At 38.5% G+C, this 21,118-nt stretch overlaps 1 protein-coding gene across 1 annotated transcript in view; it reads right to left on the reverse strand.

Moving 5' to 3' along the window:
- Positions 1-6,083: 6,083 nt before the first annotated feature.
- Positions 6,084-21,118, reverse strand: part of MICU2 (mitochondrial calcium uptake 2) — a 148,685-nt gene continuing 133,650 nt past the window's right edge. The window contains exons 8-12 of the mRNA XM_054390754.1: positions 20,277-20,374; positions 11,169-11,340; positions 10,772-10,880; positions 6,503-6,660; positions 6,084-6,221 (exon numbers count right to left, since the gene is read on the reverse strand). Of these exons, the coding sequence (XP_054246729.1) occupies positions 6,117-6,221; positions 6,503-6,660; positions 10,772-10,880; positions 11,169-11,340; positions 20,277-20,374 (642 nt within the window). The 3' untranslated portion in view covers positions 6,084-6,116. The remainder of the gene's footprint in view (positions 6,222-6,502; positions 6,661-10,771; positions 10,881-11,168; positions 11,341-20,276; positions 20,375-21,118) is intronic.

The following is a 21,118-nucleotide window of genomic DNA, read 5'->3' on the forward strand; positions in this document are numbered from 1 at the left end:
ACTGCAAACACTCTTCTATTTTTTTTTTCAGAATTTCTCTCTGTGCTATTTAGACCTCATCATCCACCACAATTTCATCTACATTTTACTTCTGTAGTTTTTTTTCTCAGAGCATCTCATCTTAAATTCCACAAAAATGCAATCCCCAGGCAGAAGCATCCCAACAAGCTCTTGGACAGAGACTGATGCAAAACGATAATTTATCTCGTTAGGAATCTTATTATTTGCTCCTAGTAATATCAAACAAATCAATTATTTGGAGGCCTCATGTTTCTGATATATACATAAAGCCATCTGGGATTGCGTAGGTATTTGATCTTTACATGACAGTACTGCTGATGTAATCTTGTACACAACATCTGTGAGGGATTAGTTGCCCTTGTTTGCATTAGGTCAAATTTCTAAATTGTGAAGATGCGCTTCTGCTCAAACAGCATCTTGAAAAAAAATCTAATTTTAGTCATATTGATTTATTCCTTGCTCTCTTAAGTGTCCTTTTGTTCAGTGATATTCATGTCTCCTAAATCAAATTACTTCTTCTAACAGCATTTAAAAGAGTTTTGTTTCTTTTAACTTTAGGACTTATCATTAGTCTCTTTTCCCTTTAAAATCCTCTTTTCTACAGATTTGTGGCAAAAAATCACATTTTGGTATCCTTCCTTTTCAAGAATGAATACATTGCCTGTCCAGCTACCATGACTCTAGGAATTACTTTCTGTGTATTTAAGAGATGCATACAATGTCTTTAGCTATGTCAAATTGTTCTAATAGTATCAAAGTAGATTAAAACAGTGAGATGCCACATAATTTAAGAAATTATGTATCCTGAAAAAAAAAAACAGTCTTAAACCACTTTATTGATAAGTCTTAAACCCCAATGGTTTCCTTGGAGGTGGTTTGGAGCTACTAGTTGCTCCAAGGGCTAGTATTACAACTGTCAGAGTTCACCTACAGCAGTGGACTTGAGGTGTACAGTATTGCAATACAACACCCCTGCAGTACTTCTCCAGGAAATTGCTCACTGGATGATTCTGATTTCAAAATATATTTCCTTTAGGTCCAAATTCATTAAAAGCTTTAAAACAGCTTGTCTCCCATAGTTTTCACCCTTCACATAAAATAGCACATCAGTTTAACAAAAAATGTCAAAATTCAGGGGCCATTAAAGACAATGAAGAAAGGTGACATTCATCACGTAGTCTGGTGAAGCTCATCTTCTGTGTGCCTTTATGAAGAAAGGCCAAATCCTCCAGATGACATTTCAGAGCAGCTAGCTGGTGTCTGAAATCACATGAGAAACTGCCACACATTTCTCTGCATTCACTGCTAACAAAAACCTTATGGTTTGCAAGGTGTGGCACTTGTGCTCCCACAGCCTGTTGCCTTCTGTGTTTGTTCCACCACACGATCAGCATGGAAAGGCTGCCCACCTTCTGCCAGAGGCAGAAGAGGAAAGAATAAGCTTCTCACTGGGTCCACGGGTGTGGAAAAACCTGCCATTTTACTTTTCAGGACATGAAGTGCTCTTTCTAAAAGCACATGGGTGGGTGCACTGTTCAGCAGCTTCCCTGTGGAGGCCAGTGTACAGGAGCAGCAGTGTGGCTCCAGAGGACGGCAAGCAGAGCTCTGTGCTAGAGCACTCCAGTTAATGTACGGAAAACGTTATTAACTAAGCCAATACCAGCCATGTGGGAAATCTGTCTCCACATATGTTGCATAATTTTTATATTACTGAACCAACTAGGAATTGTTTAATCAACAAAGCCAGCAGGAAACCTTCAAATAGCAGGAGAGTGACAAGACAAGTGCTTGTTTGATGATTAATTTTGTGCATGCACAACCCTCTCAGGTTTCCTGTCCTGATCAGGGCTTTCCACTTCGTGGTGGGAGACATTCAGTTTCTCTAGAAGGAGCTTCTGTGGTTGACTGGGGACTAACAGCCTGTGCCTACATTCATTGCTTTCATCTTCATGATTCCCACGTGACCAGCTGCATTATAGGAGCTGCTGTCCAGTCAACTTGGATATCACTAATAATGTCCACAACATCATATGGACATGAATTTTCTGTTCAGAGGGACTGAAATGTTTTGCTTTTTTTTTAGTCCATTGCAGCAGTTTTCTGACCCAGCTGTAACTGTTGAATAGGAAAGATTAGATTGGAAGTCACGAGATATGCTTGCACTGTTCCATGAGAACTCTTGCATGAGACGAAAACTTTTTAAATTCTGATGTACAGTTATTCATCCATAAGTCAATTCAGGCATACGGACCATACATTTTAAAATAATTCCTCTAAACATCTGGGTTTGTTCCCATTCTAGTCCTTTACTGGACAGTGATATTTTTTTGTTATATGCACTGGACTTGTGAAGTGCTGTGAAACCACCATCCATGGCCTAGCTCGTTTATCTTATTCTCTCATCTCTGCTTTCTAGATAACTTAAATGTAGTTTGTAAACAATTCAGAACCAAGACATGGTCTGATGCCTACACTCCAAATTTCATGAGCTCTGAAACACTCTGGACTCCAGAGAAAAAGATTTATACTTCCTAACATTACAAAACCCTTACATATTCTTCACTGCAAACTTGCAATTAGGAATGAACACTCTTAATAAAACCTGGTTCAACAGACAAGTCCACAGATCCTGATGATACCTGGCATGTAGTAAATCAGAGACTTGCTTTTGATACAACCATCTAACACTGTGATAAAACTTTTCTTTTTCAGTTCTTACATGCAAAATACACACTCCTCATTGTTGCATATTCTGTTAAAAGCCACTGACCTGGTTTGACTCCAGAGGGAGTTTTGTTTGTAGAAAGAAGCTTGTATAAACTGTGACATCAAAATTAATTTGTAGAAATAACCAATGAGTTTCTCACACTGCATTTTTGCTTTGCTTGTAGAAGATTAAATGTTCTTAAACAATTATCTTGAACTAAACAAACGGAGAGATACACCTAAAATGCTGCAAATTACTTATACTCACCCTTGTGTATCCTTTTGAAATATAATGAATCCACTTTTGAGAATTCTGCAATATGTAGTGTATTCCTTTTTTCCACATAACACTCAGACACAATGTTGGACATTTAAAAAAAAATAATTTATTTAGCTTTGCTATATATTTCTGTTCAAAGGAAGAGCTCCTAACATCAAAAAAAGAGCCATAAATGTTAAGTTTAACTAATAGATTGGCAACTGGGATAAATTTTTAACCAAATTGTATTGAGTAATGCTGACAGACAGGCTGCAAATACTATATAGCTACTAAAAGGAACAAAAACATCTAATGCTAAATGATGCAGCCTTTAAAAGACAGGGTCCATCTGAACACATAAATAGCTCTTTCAATCTAAGGTATTAAATATGAGAAATTATTTTAAGACTGTTTTGCAAAGCCTTTTAGTTAACACAAAAACAGACTCTGAATTAAACACAGAGTTTTATTCTTCAAGCCTGATGGACAAATCTTTCCTGGTCTTCAAAGGAGTTCCTTCCTGGCTGTACTTTCAGGATAACTTATTCTGAAAATGTTTCATAACTCTCTATTAATTCCTAATCATAATTTAATTTTTAACATAAAAAAATTACAGACACAAAGTTAATTTTAAAATAAGCATATCTGTTTTCTTTTTCCTCTGAACTTGACACCAAACCTTTTTCAAGAGAACCCGAAATCCCATTTTTAGTAACTTGCTGCCAAAAGGAGATACTGCTGATTGCACAAACCCAGATACAAAGGAGCAATGAGGAGCTAAACTTCCAGATACACTAAAGCTAAATGATTTGATACACTAAAACTAAATGATTTCCAAAAGAAAACCTAACATCTTGTAGGAAGCAAGAAATTAGTAAACAAAAGAACCCACACAAGCAATAAAGAACATCATCAAGCTATTAAGATTACACAGACTAAAGCCTTAAAGAATTATCTCTGTTCCAAAGTAAAAATTATTTGCCAAAAATATCAGCAACACAAGATGCAGACTTGCATTAAAGCCAGAGTGTGTGTGAACACACATGCTTTTGTGTCACCTCAGTGCTTTGCTCCATTGTGTCCTTTTTAAAATTATTTGGTGATGTGAAGCTGGCTGTGGTGCTTTGATGCCAGTCCTGCTGCCTCGCCTTTGCTCCCATTAGCTACCTCTTAGTCATAGCTTCCATCAGTAGAAGTGAGCTACTTCCAAAAGCACAAAGTAAATCAGCTACCTAATTTCTTGTTGCCTACAGGGCAGTGCATGACTTCAGTTTAAGGTGGGGAGGCTGAGGCATTCACTGCATTATATTTCATTTGGGTTGTTTTCTGGGCGAAAAGGGATCCTTGGTGGTCACTAGCGCCAGATCTTCTAGATGGTCTTAGGATACCCACATAGGTATGCTCTTATTCTGGTGGGTGACTCTTGGTGCATGCCCATGGATGACAAGAATACAAGTATTTTCTCTTTAACGCAGTTTAAAGCAAAACTTCAAGTGAAGGCTGTGGAGAGAGGAGCTGCTTTGCTTGCTTCTCATTCCATTTTCCTAGGAGAGATCACCATGCCAAGGCTCATGCAGCAGGATTCCTCTTCAGCACAAGCCTGGCTGACGGCTACCAACACACCAAACACATTCTCTGTAATCTCAGTGCTCCTTAGGTGAGATTTTATGGTTTCTTAATGCAGTCTCTCCTGTCCCTCCTCTTAGTGAGGGCTGCTCTGATCTCTATCATGGAAGGTTCTCCTCAAGACTCCCCCCACACCAAGCCCCAAAGAAATTACAACAAAATGCCTCCTGTGGAGCTTATACTCTGAGAATAACAGAGCTAGTGGTGTCATGCTTGAAAGGGATAGACACTCCCTCACAGAAAGGCGAGATTTTTGGGTTGTTTTCCTTGAGACATTTCCCTAGTCCATTTTTCAAACCTGTCTTGAAAGCTTAAGCTTTAACCCCAGACAAGACAAGTCAGACACCTGAGAGGGGTAAAAGGAAGACTCTTGAAAGCTTTACAGGTAATTTTATCTCCTATAAATAGTGTCCAACCAGGAAGACTGATCTGGACCTGGGACTATTGGCTCCTAAGGTTGTAAGAAAGAAAAAACATGTAACACGCACACCTGTGTATACAGAGATGCACACCATGTTATAGCTAAAAACTGTTCATCTATAATTGCTAAATTTAATTTTTGACCTGTTCTTTGTTTTACTGTTTAAGATAACTTCAGCTTTGCATTTTGGAGTAACAAAGATTTGGATTTGTTTTTTCACTGGACTTACTATTCTCCCAACACTTGCTCATTCTAACCTTGAATTCCAGAGATACTGCAGCATTCCCTGTCACAGCCTTTAGGAAGATAAAGCAACAATTTCTTACACCTTTATCTTCTGCAACACAAAGCAAAATAGTTATGACTGAAATTGTAGCTATCCCTGTTTGTGACAGAATGAAGATTTTTGCTTTTAGTTTATACAATTTGTTGAAGAGGTCTCAGAGACTCAATGCACATTCATAGATCAAGGCACAAATTTTAAAGCCTGTATCAACAGACTCGCATTTCCAGTTTAATATTATCATCATGAAGGTAGACAAAACAGACAGCCAGACAGGATCTGGTGGAATCATCCACCAGGAACTAGCACACAAGCAGTTCGCAGTAATAAAGGCACAAACTGTGTGAATTTTCCTTTTTGATTTAGGATAACGTGATTTGCATGGATTGTGCAAGTAATTTCACCTTTTGGACCTCTGCCCTTGCCAGACGAAGAACTGCTGTTAGTGGCTGAGATGATGACCACTCTTCCAACAGGAGATGACATTGTTGTCATGTTCCTGCCACTATTAAATCCTGCGTATCCTGTACGTTACAGTGCAGAGTCAGGCTCCGTGGAAGAGTAATCAACACTATTCCCTAGAACAGTGACCTCCCTTCCATATAGAGATCAGAAGCGGTAACAGTTCTGTAAACCAATTTGATTGCACTACAACAATATAAAAGTATTGCATTAGAAACTGGGTTAATTAAAGAATAGTGGAAAATAAAAAGGAGTATTTTTGATCTGGCTATTATGTAAACAGGACAGACAAACTCCTCTACATAACAACATTTATAGCAAAAGAACAATGGACTGCTTTAAAAAGGACTTTTCCCAGTTTGCTTCCACACTTCTTTGGCTCCTTTAATGCTTTCTCTTTTCACACACTTCCAATAACCTTGAATTCCTTGCTGTTGCGGTACCTGTTAATAAAGTTAAGGTATGTTTAGCATTTACCCAAAAAAGACTCTTTTCATAGACTGTGTAAATAAATATAATGCAGTGCTGCTGCTTCCATAGTTACATGCATAATATCAAGTTCTTGGTAGCAGCACTCTTCCCAGATTAATAAGCAGTAAGGATCACTCAGTTTAAAATATAACTGCTTTCTATTCACTACCTCTATTTGTGTTTCTACAAACCTTAACAAGATAGATGTAGCAATCATTTGTGGAATTTAAAACCAATGATGTCAGTGCGTTACCCTCAAGCCTCGATGAATCCGGTTCCTCAGGACTCCAAGAAACTCGCCATGGCTGAGGCAGTCATCTCCATCTAGATCAAAAATCTTAAAGATGGTATCCAAAACATTATCCGAGAGTTCTTGTCCTGTTGCCACTTTCACTGCTCTCTTGAACTCAGCTAGTAAAGACATTGGATTACATCATAAATGGCTGTGAACTTGTAAAGAAATTTGAAAGCACATAAATACCAGCGTTCTGTACAATTTACAATGTTTTATGGGTATCCTAATGGAGAATTTGGGATGTGTGAACTAGTAAACCATTAGGAGGCCTCAATCCATGTGTTCTTGAGCTTGTTTCATCTTTCATAACATTTTTTACCAACTGATAAAACTTTTGAAATACACTACTTCTCATGCAACAATAAGAGTGATAATTTTTGCTAGAAATGGCTGCATGCTGATAACTTTCATACTTTTGGCTGATAGCTGTGCACACGGATGGTGTTTGCCTCACTGTCTTATAAAAAATATTGCCATTTTATCTTGAAACAATTTCATGCCAATTAATTCTTCAAAAAATCTCTTCTCCTCAGAGTATTTTACATTATGCTCCACCTCATACTCACCAACAATTCCCTCAGCAACTCTGTAGAAACACAGACCATCAAATACTCAATACACTGTTTACAGCACATGGTTTTATACACCTGTAGTTCTGTTTTCTAAAGAATCAGGCTACCTTCTCTTAAGTTATGATTGAAGGAATTAAAGGAATATATGAGGAATTATAGCAGAAAAAGCTGTCATACCTCTAGAGATTTACTGTCCTCTTCAGCTCTTTGGCCTTCTCTCTTTACCATATGCATTAGAGCACTACCTACAATTCCCACTTATGGTCTTGTGGTATAAAGAATTTGGGTGTTTTTACTCAAGGAAGATGAGGAAATGTATGGGGTTGCCGTAAAACAGCAGATAATAAGAGCAAAACGATTACTGTGCCTTATAGCAAGCACAATCACAACACATGAATTGGATGCATTTTTTTTAAGGCATCATTGAAGTGAGAATTTCAAGGGGAGACTGGAGGTTACTGAAGTATAGCAGTATTGTACATTATTACAGGAAGTTGTCCAACTAAGTCATAAATATAGTAATAACATGGTTCTGCTTTCATAAACAAGGGCTGTTCATAAACAGCAGTATAAATATGGTTAGTTCTGAAGCTTACTAGAGGAAAGAACACTCCTGACTTAGCTCTTATCTTTGCCTCTTTGAACACTCCCTGTATAGATACAGTCAATTACTTTTCAGTTGGTTTGAATAGAATTCTGTTGAAAATCCTCTGTAAAAGGATATACTCAGATTTAAAAAGGACATGAAATACAAGGCACTTACAGCAGAGTTTTAGCTTTGTCTTTAAAAAAATGTTAACTGTTTCAGCTCTTGAAGCTAAACATAAATCCAGAGATGGCACTGCACTTTTTGGAACAGAACATGAAGGAGAGAGATCATCTAAAACAGTGGAGCATGATAATCTTCAGACCAAGAAGGGTGACCTTATCAGAGAGAAAAGATCAGCTGCTAACTCAGAAGGAAAAAAAAAGGTCTAGAATAAAAGGAAGGACTAAAGGACTTCTTATTTTTAGATAAATATTCCTCTGTGTGTGAATACACACATGTACCTACATGCAAACAGCAAGACAAAGAATTTAATGAGGTTCAGGAAAGGATTAGACATATATGCATGCTACCTCAGGAGCTGACTGTTTTCAAGCACAGTATGGCTCAGTGCATAAACAGTCACAACTGCCTGTTGGTTAGGAATGAGTTTTCACAAGGAAACATTTACCAGAGTGTTACAGTTTGAAGGGGAAATTTAGCCTAGATCCTGACTGCAAAGACTGAAAATAAATTACCATTGGATGTAAAAGGAAAATAATGATAAGGTCTATATAATTCACTGGATTGCTAATGGGAATATAGAGCAGAGGCATAAACAATTCCGGCTCTCTTTTCTTCTGTTGCTTCTGCTTGCAACTTTCCTCTCTCCTGTGGCCTTGCTGGGGTATCTTTGTTTTGACTACTGTGTGAGGTAACGGGAAGGAGGGAGGGAGTGGGGGAAGAGGTGAGTGGGTCCCCTGGATCTGTCCAGGGGAGTCTGAGGAGCTTCTGTGTTGTTTATAAATCATAAGTGTCTATATTTATATCTATATATATATATAGTACCTATATTGCATTTTTGTACAATAGTAATTGCATTTAATATCTCTAGATTGTGGTTTGCTTGTAAATATAGCTTCATTTGCTTTCAAAACCTTCTGAGCTAGTCTGGCAATTTTTATTTTGGGGGGTAGTTTCTCCAAATTAGTTGGGGGGTAATTTCAACCCACCACACAGAGTCAACACCAACTGTTGGCCTCATCCTTTGGCACTTAGAAATGGGATACTTAATAGACAAGTGAGCTAAACTCTTGGATGTCATTTATGACTATTATTTCACCATTGATTCACCATCTTTCCTTTCCACTCTGTTCACCTTCTGCAAATAAAATGTTTTCCCCACTGAAGAATGATGTTGTCAAAACAGACCAAGGAGGACCATGAACCAGCTGGGAACTGGAGCACATGGTGAAAGAAGAGAAGTAGAGGAAGCTGGGAAGAATGGAAGCGTAAGGGGAGGAATCTTGCTGCAGGTATCAATCATCTAAAACAGGTTATGGAGAAGAGAGCACTTCATTTTTCTTAAAGGTGCCTGGAGGTAAGTCACCATCATTCAAGTTGCAGACACAGAAAAGTCTTCACAATGAGAGTGGTTAAACATTACAGCAGCTGCCCAGAGAGTCTGTGGAAATGAAACTCTTCCTGAAGGCTGGACTAACTGGTGATGAAAGTTAAAAGTTGTAACTCCTTCCAGGTTTGGCCTTCTTTGGTTCAAACCCCATCCAAACTGAATTCTCCTGTCCTCATATTTTTCTCATCGTTTTCACATGAGATCATCCAATATTTATTTTAATGAATCTTGACATCTTACCAGATTTCCATAGCAAGTTTTTATGTTGCTATATTCAAGTACCTTCTGCGAGCTGCCCTTCAAGTATAATGAGTAACAACATCAGGATTATAAGAACAAGGATTTGTTGTTGCATTGTTTCTGTTTCTACTAGCAACTTTCCTCCTCCAAATCTTTATTTTTAAACTCACTTTACGACATTGTTTTTCATAGCCATGATGGCATAACACTACATAGCCACATGAAGAAGGTAGTATGGAGAATTAAAAAAACACAGCAAGATGCTTCAGACCTTGTAAAATCTCTGTTGTTTAGCTTCCTCAGGAAACCAGTTTCACTGTGAGGAAAAAACTTTGTTATCATGAATTGCTACTAAAGCATGCACTGTTTCAATAGGTTCATCCTAATTTTAGAAATTAGACTGGACTGAAAACAGTCCTGTGGAGTAGGACCTGGGATTACTGGTAGATGAAAAACTGAGTACGAGCCAGCAACATGCTCTTGCAGCCCAGTCAATTGTATCTTGGGCTGCATCAAAAGATGTGTGACTAGCAGGTCAAGGGAGGTGATTCTGGATTTTGTCCCTCTGCTCTGCTTTCATGAGACACCATCCAGAGCACTGTGTCCAGCTCTGCTTGAGCAGGTCCAGAGGAGGGCCATGAAGATGATTAAAGGGCTGGTGCACCTTCCCTATGAGGACAGGATGAGAGAGTTGAGGTTGTTTAGCCTAGAGAACAAAAGGCTCCAGGAAGAACTTATAGCAGACTTTCAATACATAAAGGAGAACCATAAGAAAGATGGCAAGAGACCTTTTACTGAATACTGTAGGAGCAGGACAAAGCAAAACAAAATGGTTTAAAACTGAAAGCAGACTTAGACTGGACATAAGTAAGAAACTTTTTATGATGAGGGTGGTGGGACACTGAAACAGGTTGCTCAGAGACATTGTGGATGCCTCATCACTGGAAGTGAAAGGGCCCTTCCAACAGAAACTATTTTATGATTCTGTGCTTTAGTCTGCTATGAGTGGTCCAGCATATGACAGAACATTAGAATTTACAAATCAGAACATTTTGTGAACTTCATATTATTATTTTTTCATTTAATAGATTAATTCAGGATAAAGAGCAGTATACTACTGTTGGACTTCACAGTGCTATTTTGGGATAATTTATTTACATTAATTTGGTAACAAAAATGCTTTTCTTTTCTGAAAGGAACCCAAACAAACAAACAAACACACCAAAAGCCACATATGAAAGATGTGCAGCACTTACCCCTTTTAACAGGAAGATTTGCTACAGTAAACATCTGCATGGCAATAGAAAAGTCTTCCAGGTTATTTGTAAACTTGCAAAACGTCTTGAATTCTTCCAAACTGATATTCTACAATATCACAGAATTCAAATGATATTTAATGAATAATGCACTCAAATCCCAGTAAAACTATTTCATTCATTTTGGTGGAACATAGTGTTTAGGTGTGATTGTCTATTCATGGTCACTATTTGTATTACTGAGCTGGCAAATTATCATTGTTCTTATTTGCATAAAATTTAAGGCCTGCAATAATTCACTTGGCAACTAATTACATTATTAGACATTCATACTCGAAGGGAAATCTTACACAGGAATGAGGAAGCAAAGCTGAGCTGAGCATGATTATGTACCAACCTCTCCTGCCTTAATTCTGTCTTTCACATTCTGCCAGTAAATTTCATTGTTTTCCTCATCAGTGAAGTACAGCAACCATTCGGCAAAGTCTTCTTTTCTCATGACATTCAAACCCTTTGAAAACCTTATGAATTCCATTTCTTGCACTTCTGTTTGCAGATTTTCCATGAATCTAAGTGTAAACAGATATTATTCAACAGTTTATACCTGCATCACTGTATCACTGCTACTACTTTAGCTACTAAATGCAGTAGACACTAACTCTTAATCAGAGATATTATTAACATCATTGTTTAAAATGCCACCAGTTCAATTTCACCTGTTCATGCAGATTTGTTTCCACAGTTGCATTTCAATAACGACACCAGTAGGGTGCTCTCTAAGTCTGCATAGATGGCTGCTGCAAAAATAATTTACAGAGAGCCTTGGCATCTAGTTTTTAGTAGTGTTTAAAAGTGCAGGTAAGGAGATAAAATAATTGGTGAGGCAGTATTATAATGAATGAATGGAAAAGAACATGGTGACTAAAGGCTTGACACATGATTTATGAAATTTCCTGTTAATATGAGATTAAAAAGTGCCTAGAAAGATGAAGCCTTAATAATCACAAAGGTGAAAGAAAAGAGAAAACTCAAAATCATCACTACAGGAAAAGATGCCTAGAGGTTTGGCAAATCAGTTCTGTGCTCACTAGAGGACGGATTAGAGAGGATTACAATGGACATGTACAGATATTGGAAGAACACTGAAAATGATGTTGCAGGTGTTTGGGAAGGTAAGAAGAGAGCTGTCTGAAAAAGGACAGGGTAAAGATAAAGGTTTTTAGGAGATCCTCATTCATCTAGGAATAAAGAAGGAAAGCGTCAGAAGAAGCAAGTAACGACCTGCAGGTACAGAGCTAGACCTGTAAGGAAAGTCATAGCTTTGAGTTTCCCAAGTTTGGTCTATGTGCCATTATCCTTTCTTCTAACTAATATTAATTTTGATGAAGTATTAGATAATATTGTGTGAACCATCTGCTAATTTCCATTTCAGAAATGGGGCAATCCAAACTCAAGTGATAATTGAAAAAATATAAATAAAGTCTAAAAACACAGTGATGCTTGCCAGAATCCCCTTAGCACTTTGAAAGAACTCTGCTTTACTGAGTCACTTAAAACATCAACGGAAGAGAATTAAATACTCCTGTACTGGGACAAAGCCGTTAGCTGGAGAAGAGGACAGCTAAAGGTCTAGCCTGTATCAGAAGAGGCTCATTTGCTCATCAGTGTTTGCACAGCCTCACTGGGTTTGAATTCTTCCCCTTGAAATTTATAGCATTTTAGTCTGCACATCTATCTTTAGTTCTTTAATGAGATTGCTTGGAACAATTAGCAGCTCAAAGCTCTGTGAAGTCTAAAAGGGGTTAGATGAAGACTGCTGTTGCAGCATAAGCTATTTTTTTCCCCTTCCTTTAATAATTAGAGCTGCACATGCAAATAAAGGGCCAACAAATGCTTCATGGCTCAGGATATGAAGGTAAATGAAAACCTGGCAGTGGAGGTGATTTGAAGTTTCGGGTTAGTTTTATTAGGGTACTACTGAGGAGGGGTACTATATGCTCTCTATACGGACAATTTTCTAGTCTAGTAAAGGAGGTTACAAGGATTTCATAGAATAGTCAAACACTGAGGTACATTCCTCCACAGTCTACCTTAGGAACTTTCAAGTCCCTGAACTCTTCTTCTCTCAAAGGAATGAAACATTAAAGGATCTGTTTGTGCCACCAGTGTGAAGGGGAGATCCCTTGACCAGCTAGAGCTTACTCGCACAGCCTGCAAACCACTCTTTAGGTTTCAGATGCAGCTTCTGCCCTTGTAACTCGTGAAGTGATCATTCTCTCTGGCCAGCCCAGCAATCAGCGCATGCCAGACAGACTGGCCAATGTGGGCTAGCAGAAGCAGTCCTGATGCATGACTTGCAAGAATCTCTCCAGATCTAGGGAAGGGAGGTCAAGCTGGAGAGTGGGGAGAGGATAGCATGGACCAGGGATGTAGACCAGGCATTGAGTGAGTCCGGTGAGACTGACTAGGGCAGGCTGACTGCATTTTGGCAGTGGCCATCAAAGGCAAGGAGCAGAATAGTATCTGAGAGGTGTGGCTTGTGTTTAGCTGGAAGTCACAGCAAAGACCATGTGGAATAGTAACTGCATCTTTGACTGTCGTTTCCAACCCATGTAATATCTGGTCTATGGGAGAAGCTGCTGAAAACGAGGTCACTTAGAGAAATATGCCTAGAACATGGGTGTAGGGAAACAAAACACTGTGTTTTTTATTTTCTTGGTTTTTAAGCTATGAAAAGCTGGATGCATTCTGCAACAGTCCTAAGATCTCTTATTGAAAGTATGAGTTACTTATCTTGGGAAGCTAACTCTCAGTGATTTGCTTTACTGGTTAGTAGCCACAGGTAATGACAAACTACATAGTCTTCCATCTTTTCTAAATACTGCATTTCCTTAAGCAGAACCCCCCCAGTGACCTGCCTTGTAGCCATTCACAATTAAGGCAGGACGGCTGACAGATCAAGCATTTCTACATGCTGAGGAAAGAGTGAGTGGCTCACCTAGCTGTACATGTCAGCCAGCTGAAAGGTGCAGCAAAGTCAAAGAAGAAAGTGAAGAGTTTGGCTGTGGCATTTCTGATGTGTTCTTGCTTCTGTATCCTCTTCTTGTTGGACAGAAAATTAAGCATTATATTTCCCTAGCTCCACTCTGAGTTTTCCACTACCTGGATTCTTGCTCTCTCCAGTTTCTTTGGGGCAATGCACTGTGGTGCATAAGCCATGCATCTCACTGCACTACTAGGAAGAGAGGAAATTACTTATTTATACACACACAAAAAAAAAAAAGGAAAAAAAAAAGAAAAGATATTTCATTTAAACTTGTAGGCTTGCTCCTGGCAAGCCACAGTGGGAAGATTTCCTGCCTTACCAAACGTGGCTTGGAGCAGCAGCTGAAATGTGAAATTTAAAATTTATATGTGATAGTCTCCCATATTACAAAAATTAAAATACTATGAATCATCACATCAGCATTCTAGGTCACTCTTATTCCCAGATGTGAGAGTTAAAAATCCTAATGAGTTTTTTTAAAGTGAAAGTTATTAAAAGTTATTTAAAATAACTTTCTGGTTAGGAAGTAAAACTTGATACTTAAATGTCAAGGCACCACTAAGGATACTTGCTTTTGTATTCATCTGCATCATGGTGCAATGAATTTCAGCTGGAAAATCCTTAAAATTTTCCCCAGACATTAGGAAAAACAAGTATAGGAATGAAATACCTGCTCTCACAAAGTCACAGAATCACAGAATCAATAAGGTTGGAAAAGACCTCAAGGATCATCAAAGTCCAACCTGTCACCCAAGAACTCATGACTACTAAACCATGTCACCAAGTGCCACGTCCAATCCCCTCTTGAACACCTCCAGGGATGGTGGCTCTACCACCTCCCTGGGCAGCACATTCCAACGTCTAACAACTCTCTCTGTGAAGAACTTTCTCCTCACCTCGAGCCTAAACTTCCCCTGGCGCAGCTTGAGACTGTGTCCTCTTGTTCTGGTGCTGGGTGCATGGGAGAAGAGACCAACCCCCTCCTGGCTACAGCCTCCCTTCAGGTAGTTGTAGACAGCAATGAGGTCTCCCCTGAGCCTCCTCTTCTCCAGGCTAAACAATCCTAGCTCCTTCAGCCTCTCCTCGTAGGGCTTGTGTTCGAGGCTTCTCACCAGCCTTGTTGCCTTTCTCTGGATACATTCAAGTATCTCAATACTTGGCAACTCAGCTTATGTAGAAGTGAAAATACAATAAAAGTGGGGAGATCTCAGGAATGTAGCTATTCCCCCTCCAGTCTGAGATGTTGCAATGAAGCGCTAGCATTGTGTTTCTGACAGCACACAAAGTAGTAGAATGAAACACAAAATGAAAGGTTACAGAAGTTTTCCTTCCTATACCTCTTGACCTGAACTGAATGGCTGTGGAGAGCTTTAACACTCTAAACCAGAACTGACCAGGTTTTGTTGCACTGCTTTATAGGAAAGAAACTTAACAACAAAGACAGTGGTGTTTATACCACCCTGGTATTGTCCTCTGCTCCAGGTCCTTTTGAAGGCTTGATAACTCTTTCTGTGCCAAAAGACTGTTGCAAACCAGCTGCAAGCTTATCTTTTTGCAATCTGACTTTCAAAGTAGAACATAGATAACAAATTAAGGACTTAACCATTAACCTTTAGGGAACATTTAGATCTATGCTTGTAAATTCAGTTTTGCAGGGGTAAGAGAGTTAATCGATCACACAATTTTCAGAATTATAGGCACAACCCTCTTTGATTTACTGTCCTCAGTGTTTCCAAAGGAAACCCAACAAAACTACTCACTTTCATTTATAAGCATTCTGCAGGAACTAACCAAGGATGAAAGGGAGATTCTTCTCAACATCATTATTCAGATTCACTTATGATAGGAATATACAATCATGAAAACAGATTTTGTTACATCTCTGCTTCCTCACAGTTTGATCCTGGTTGCATGAGATGTAATCTCTACATGTATTAGGGCTCTACATACACATATAGATACAAGTGTAGGTACAGCATCAAATAGGAAGGTAATCATATCCTACTTCTGTGAAATGCTTTCAAATTCCTAGATGAAAGTCACTGAAAAGGTACAAGGTATCATCATGATTTGTAAAAGCACTGTTGGCTGATGATGCCACCTGAAAGAGGTTCTGCATCCAGGCATTGTCACAAACAAGGAGAGCGCCAGATAAATGTCAGCACTAGCAGTGTGGTTCAGCTCAGATCATTCTGATTTACTTAAATGAAACATCCCATGGAATTCAAAACACTGAAGGATAGAAACAGGGCAGGTAGGGAAACTACATGTTTTGTGTATGGTTATACAGTTTGTGACCTTCAAGCTAAAGCAGATAATAAAGCAGAAACCACAATTAAAGAATATTTCTGGTGCAAAATTCTGTTAAGTTATGAGAAATTTGGGAGCAACAAATCAGGTAAGAAAATGCCATAAAGTGGATTTGAAATGTGAATTTTCCTTATATGATTAAAAGATGTGTATTGTTTAGCCATACTGGGAAGTACTCCCAGTACTTAGAAAAAAACAAAGCAAAACAAGACAAGACAAAGATCAGAAAGTTCTTGGAATAGTCTTTACATATTCTGATTTTTTTTTTCCCTGTGAGAATTTAAACTTGCTTGGGGACAGATTACAGAAAAAAAAGTCACAGCAGTCATAAACTCTTTAGGGAGTGAATTACAGTCTCCTCTTTTATTTGGGATTAGATATACTTAAACAAGATCGGTATGGGACTTTTATTCAGGAAATAAAAAAAAAAAAAAGAAACAAGAGTGGCTCTCAAAAAGAAATATTTGCCATACCTAGAAAGCTGAATAGTTTTCTATTCAGAATAAAAATCAGTACATATAGCTGGAATACAGATGGAAATTAAAGCACAACTAAAACATTTTCTGGAAGGAAAAAGACCAAAAATTATTTATGTCTAAAAAACCAGCGGAAACTCATGCAAAAGAATAAAAAGTCTGGAATCTCAGAGAGCTTCTGGCTTCATGTTTGAAATTGGACATTCTCTAAGATGGATCCTGTATTAGAGGATGACATTGTTGAGGTGTAAAACTGAGCAGTGGCCATTTGAAATGGAAACTTGTTCAGGTCATTTGAGTCTCACTTGGTTACAGCTTCTGGGATTAACTCTACCCTTCTTTGTTACATGGTTGTAGGCTTGCTGTACATTGTTTCAGTCTTAAACTGATATAGGAGAGTAATGATTCCAGCTGCACGTGTCTAGGAGGCAACACTTTTGCTAGTGCTGCACATAAACATACTCCTGAATAATTTTGATTCAAATTTCCTAACTTTTGCCAAGGAAATAAGCTGTCACTTTTGAAATTGTGAATTACTATTAATAATTATTATATTTTCCTTAAGTTAAGGACAGTGCAGTTGGCAAGAAATCATGTAACAGTCTGGAGCTGAACAAGTGTTCCTTGAGTCCTTCCTTAAGATCTCTGAAACCACATTCTTACTATGGGATGGTGTGCTTCATGGATTGCTTACACTTTCTAAGGCAGTCCCTAGAGAAACAGCAGAATGAAGCAGGAGTCCCACCACTGCTGCTCAGCAAGAATGAAAAGGAGTAGCTTTGGCTGTTGTTTTGATTATGTTTTGTATGACAGTGAGAAACAGTTTGACTGGTGTCACAAAATACCTGTGACAAGGCCACTTCTTTACTTCCATAGTCTCAGCAGCGCAATAAAGGCTGAAAAGTGGTCTGATGTTCTGTTTCACGGTCTCATTATTCATGTCTGCTAAAAGCCACCCTGAGGATGGTCCTTCTGTGTATTACATAGCTATGATTTCCCAAGAATCTTGCACCAGCTGGAGACAGATTAGCACAGCAGGATTCACCGTGTTCCCTTCCTATATCAACGTGCCTCCTGTGTTTGGGGCAGTAGGAAGGAAGGCACAAGAACTGGTTCATATCAGTCCCACATTATGTCTAAAGAGATGTAGACAGTTCCCGTTTTCTGCGTGCCATCTGAATGCAAAGAAAGGAGAACAGGGCAAATTAATTGCCCTGATATATTGACTGTGGTTGTCTGACGTTTTTTCAGTATTTGGACCGTGGGCTAAAAGAGTTGTCCATCACTGGTGTACACGTAGATACAGATGGTTGCGTATTTACAAAAAGATTTTTCAATGTCAGCCAAACTGAAAAGGAGGAAGCATGAGGAAAGCGTATCTAAGTAATGAGGTGAGAACACTAGCTTCAGCTTTCTGAATTCCCATGTAAGTACAGCGAAATCCACAAAGAAAGCACTCCTGTCTTTTTTTTGTTGTTTGTTTTTAAGTTTGAAGGACTCTATAGCACAGCAATAACTGTGTATTTAAGTAATGTGACAAGTTTTAGTGTGTCCTAATGAAGCCTAATCACCCCTGCTTTCTATAGGTACTACACTGATCAATGGAAAAGCTTTCTAGGCAAAACCTTGGAAAATGATAAAAGCATTTACCATCGTTATTTTCTCCTTTTGACAATGATCTATGTCTGTACACCTCATCAATCATCTCTTGTAAAAACAGCGTGGCACTTTGATCAAACACCCAACAATAGCTTCCCGCATAAGGTAAAATGTTATGAGAGGCCATCAGATGGAAATCACATTTTCTCTGAACAATAGGAACCCAGAACTGCTGTGCCTGATTTACTTGCAAATAAAATCATGTGAAAGGTGATATCTTCACAAAGGTTAAAAATACAGTGATCCTTTTATTCACCTTTCTGCACGTTAAACAAACTTCACTGTCATGTTGCAACTGAGATGGAGTGTCTATGCAGTGATAGAGAGGCACATTCCAGCTCCACAAAACATAACTGCCACTGCTGAAAAATTACCTGCATTAAACCTTACACTTATCCCACAGATTTGAAGAGCAAGATGTGGGAGTTTGATTTTGATTACAGGCCTCCATCTGTGTGGTAGGCAAAGGTCTTTAACCTACGTGTTCTGAATGTACTAGGTACATAGTTTCATCAATGTCAAGCCTCATTGGGTCAGTGTAGGATTTTATCTAAAACCTGAGACTTTTCAGTTTACACTGTGTATGCAAACACAACCTTTTACTGGTGCTCTCTGCCTTTTGTTTCATTGAGGGGATCTATGGTATTTATAGAAAAGGGAGCTGGAGGCATCTTAAACTTACTTCACTCACTTAGGTTCCTATTGAATCAAGGCCTTCAAAAGAGAAAGGTTGTTTATTTGAAGATTGATGTGTGCCAGACCCAGTGGAGCTGAATACTTTTTAGTGTTAGAAGAGTTGCCACTTTTCCTTTTCTGCTCTGGCTTTTCCCTAACCTCTACTGATTGCAATAACATGAGTTTTTAAAAGGGCTGACATAGATTCTCAGATTCTGAATATAAACTGAAGTAAAACACATTATCCTAATTTATTTTTGCAATCTGCAAATGACTGATAATTTTGGAGAAATGAAAATACTGACATAGTTAATCTTCTCTTGATGTTGTGCTACAAGATGTGTGTCAAGATTCACACAGGTATTTAGGCACTCAGTGTCCATTTATCTCAAAGAAAGACTCTGCATTTGGATTCTGAGCCCAAGTTCTCATAACAAGATGTGTCTAGAGTTCATACTAATGGGAAAAATTTATCTCCCAACTAAGAGGGAGTTTTAATGAGTTAAGCTGTGAAGGTGGTGGCCATCGTTACTGACTGAAATAATCACTTCATCCAATCCAAACACTAATAGCCAATACTTGGTTTTCAAGCTGAAAGCAGCCACAGCAGAACTTCATACTCTGATGTAGACAAGCATTACAACATCTTTCTGACCTGTATATGACATATAAACTGAATGATTCCCCACACCAGTCTTAGAACTTTCTGTTACCTTCTAATTTTGCAAAGCTTCTAAGCGATGGGTATACAACGCTAGGATTCCAGGAATAATGACCACTTGGCATTCCACTGCAGTTTCAGTCTGATGTGGTGTATACCATACTTACATTCTGACATAGTACCTGCATAGTCCCATTGGAAAAGTAGTTCAAAAGGTAAAGGGAAAGGCACAGGTCAAGTTTTAGTGGAAGCTAGAATTAGAAGCAAGCAGAGAAATTGCCTGTAGCCTACCATGACAGTGGTAATGGGGAGGGGAGTGTCTCGGCTCATAAAAGCTTTTTAAAATTATTAGCAGTCATGTTTTCAGTGAATTGATCAAGAAAAGCACTCAGGAATCATATTGTCTTAAGGTATGCCACCACACAGCTGGCAAGAATGGTAGTCTCAACCCTCACAGCCTTCAGGCCTGTTGGTGCTTTGGAGTTATGGTGGTGCTCAACTCTTCTGCAGATAGCAGGCTCCAGGAGCTAAACTAGAAATTTGGTCATGTAAAATCATTACCTGCTTCACTTTCTGAATCGGCTCAGTGTGAGGTCAGATTAACACCAGTGCTGGTGCAAAGTAGAGAGGGTAGGAATAGGACTGGTTGCTGCTAGGCTTGCCTAGCTGAAAAAATACCTGAAAAACTCAGAATAGCGAAGTTTTTCCTTTCCTTCTTTTCCAAAGAAATGTACCAGCAATATGGTATTAACAGCATGGCTTTCCAGTTCTGCTCCCTATAAAACAAAAAACTGTATGATTAATTATTATGCACTGTATGAATATTAATAATCTACTCACCACAATTCTAAAAATATTTACTTGAACTAAAATTTCAGTGCAGATACTTGCAAGTTAACTACTGTTCCCAAAGCGATCACACAAGGACCTCAGAGCAGAACAATTCTTTCACATCAAGTAGTAATAGTGTATTTATTTATGTTCTGCTTCTAAATATTCAGTATAAAAGATGAGTACACTTTGCAGCCACCTTTGGTGTATTTATTATTACAACTGAGAAGGTTGCCAGTTGAATCTTTAGAAATTACGTTTAGGAGAAGAGAGGCTTTAAATAAAGTTACCATCTCTCCAAAAGAAGTTTTTAGTCAGGTATTTCTGTTACAGCCGTTTTAAAACATTCATGACAATCTAAGAAATGAAACTAGAAAAATACATTTGCAGTGCTCTATTACAGCATGTTACAGCATGGTCTTAAAAGGCTTCTTGCAAATTTTCAGTGTTAGTGACTTTATGTTGTATTTTTAAAATCTGATGAAGAGATTGCTGCAGAAAAAGGAAGCCATGTTATTTCAACTCAACAGCATCTTTAACAAGCCTAGAAGCACACATAATGCTGGATTTCTGTTCTTTCAGCACTAGCGTACTGGCATTTCTTTGAATGCAACAAAACACTAAGCAACATGAAGAGAGGTTTTTTTTTTTGTAAGTCTGGAGGGATTTCAGCAAACTGTTCTTATGAC

This window comes from Indicator indicator, chromosome 1 (assembly GCF_027791375.1).
Source record: "Indicator indicator isolate 239-I01 chromosome 1, UM_Iind_1.1, whole genome shotgun sequence".
Classification (NCBI taxonomy): domain Eukaryota; kingdom Metazoa; phylum Chordata; class Aves; order Piciformes; family Indicatoridae; genus Indicator; species Indicator indicator.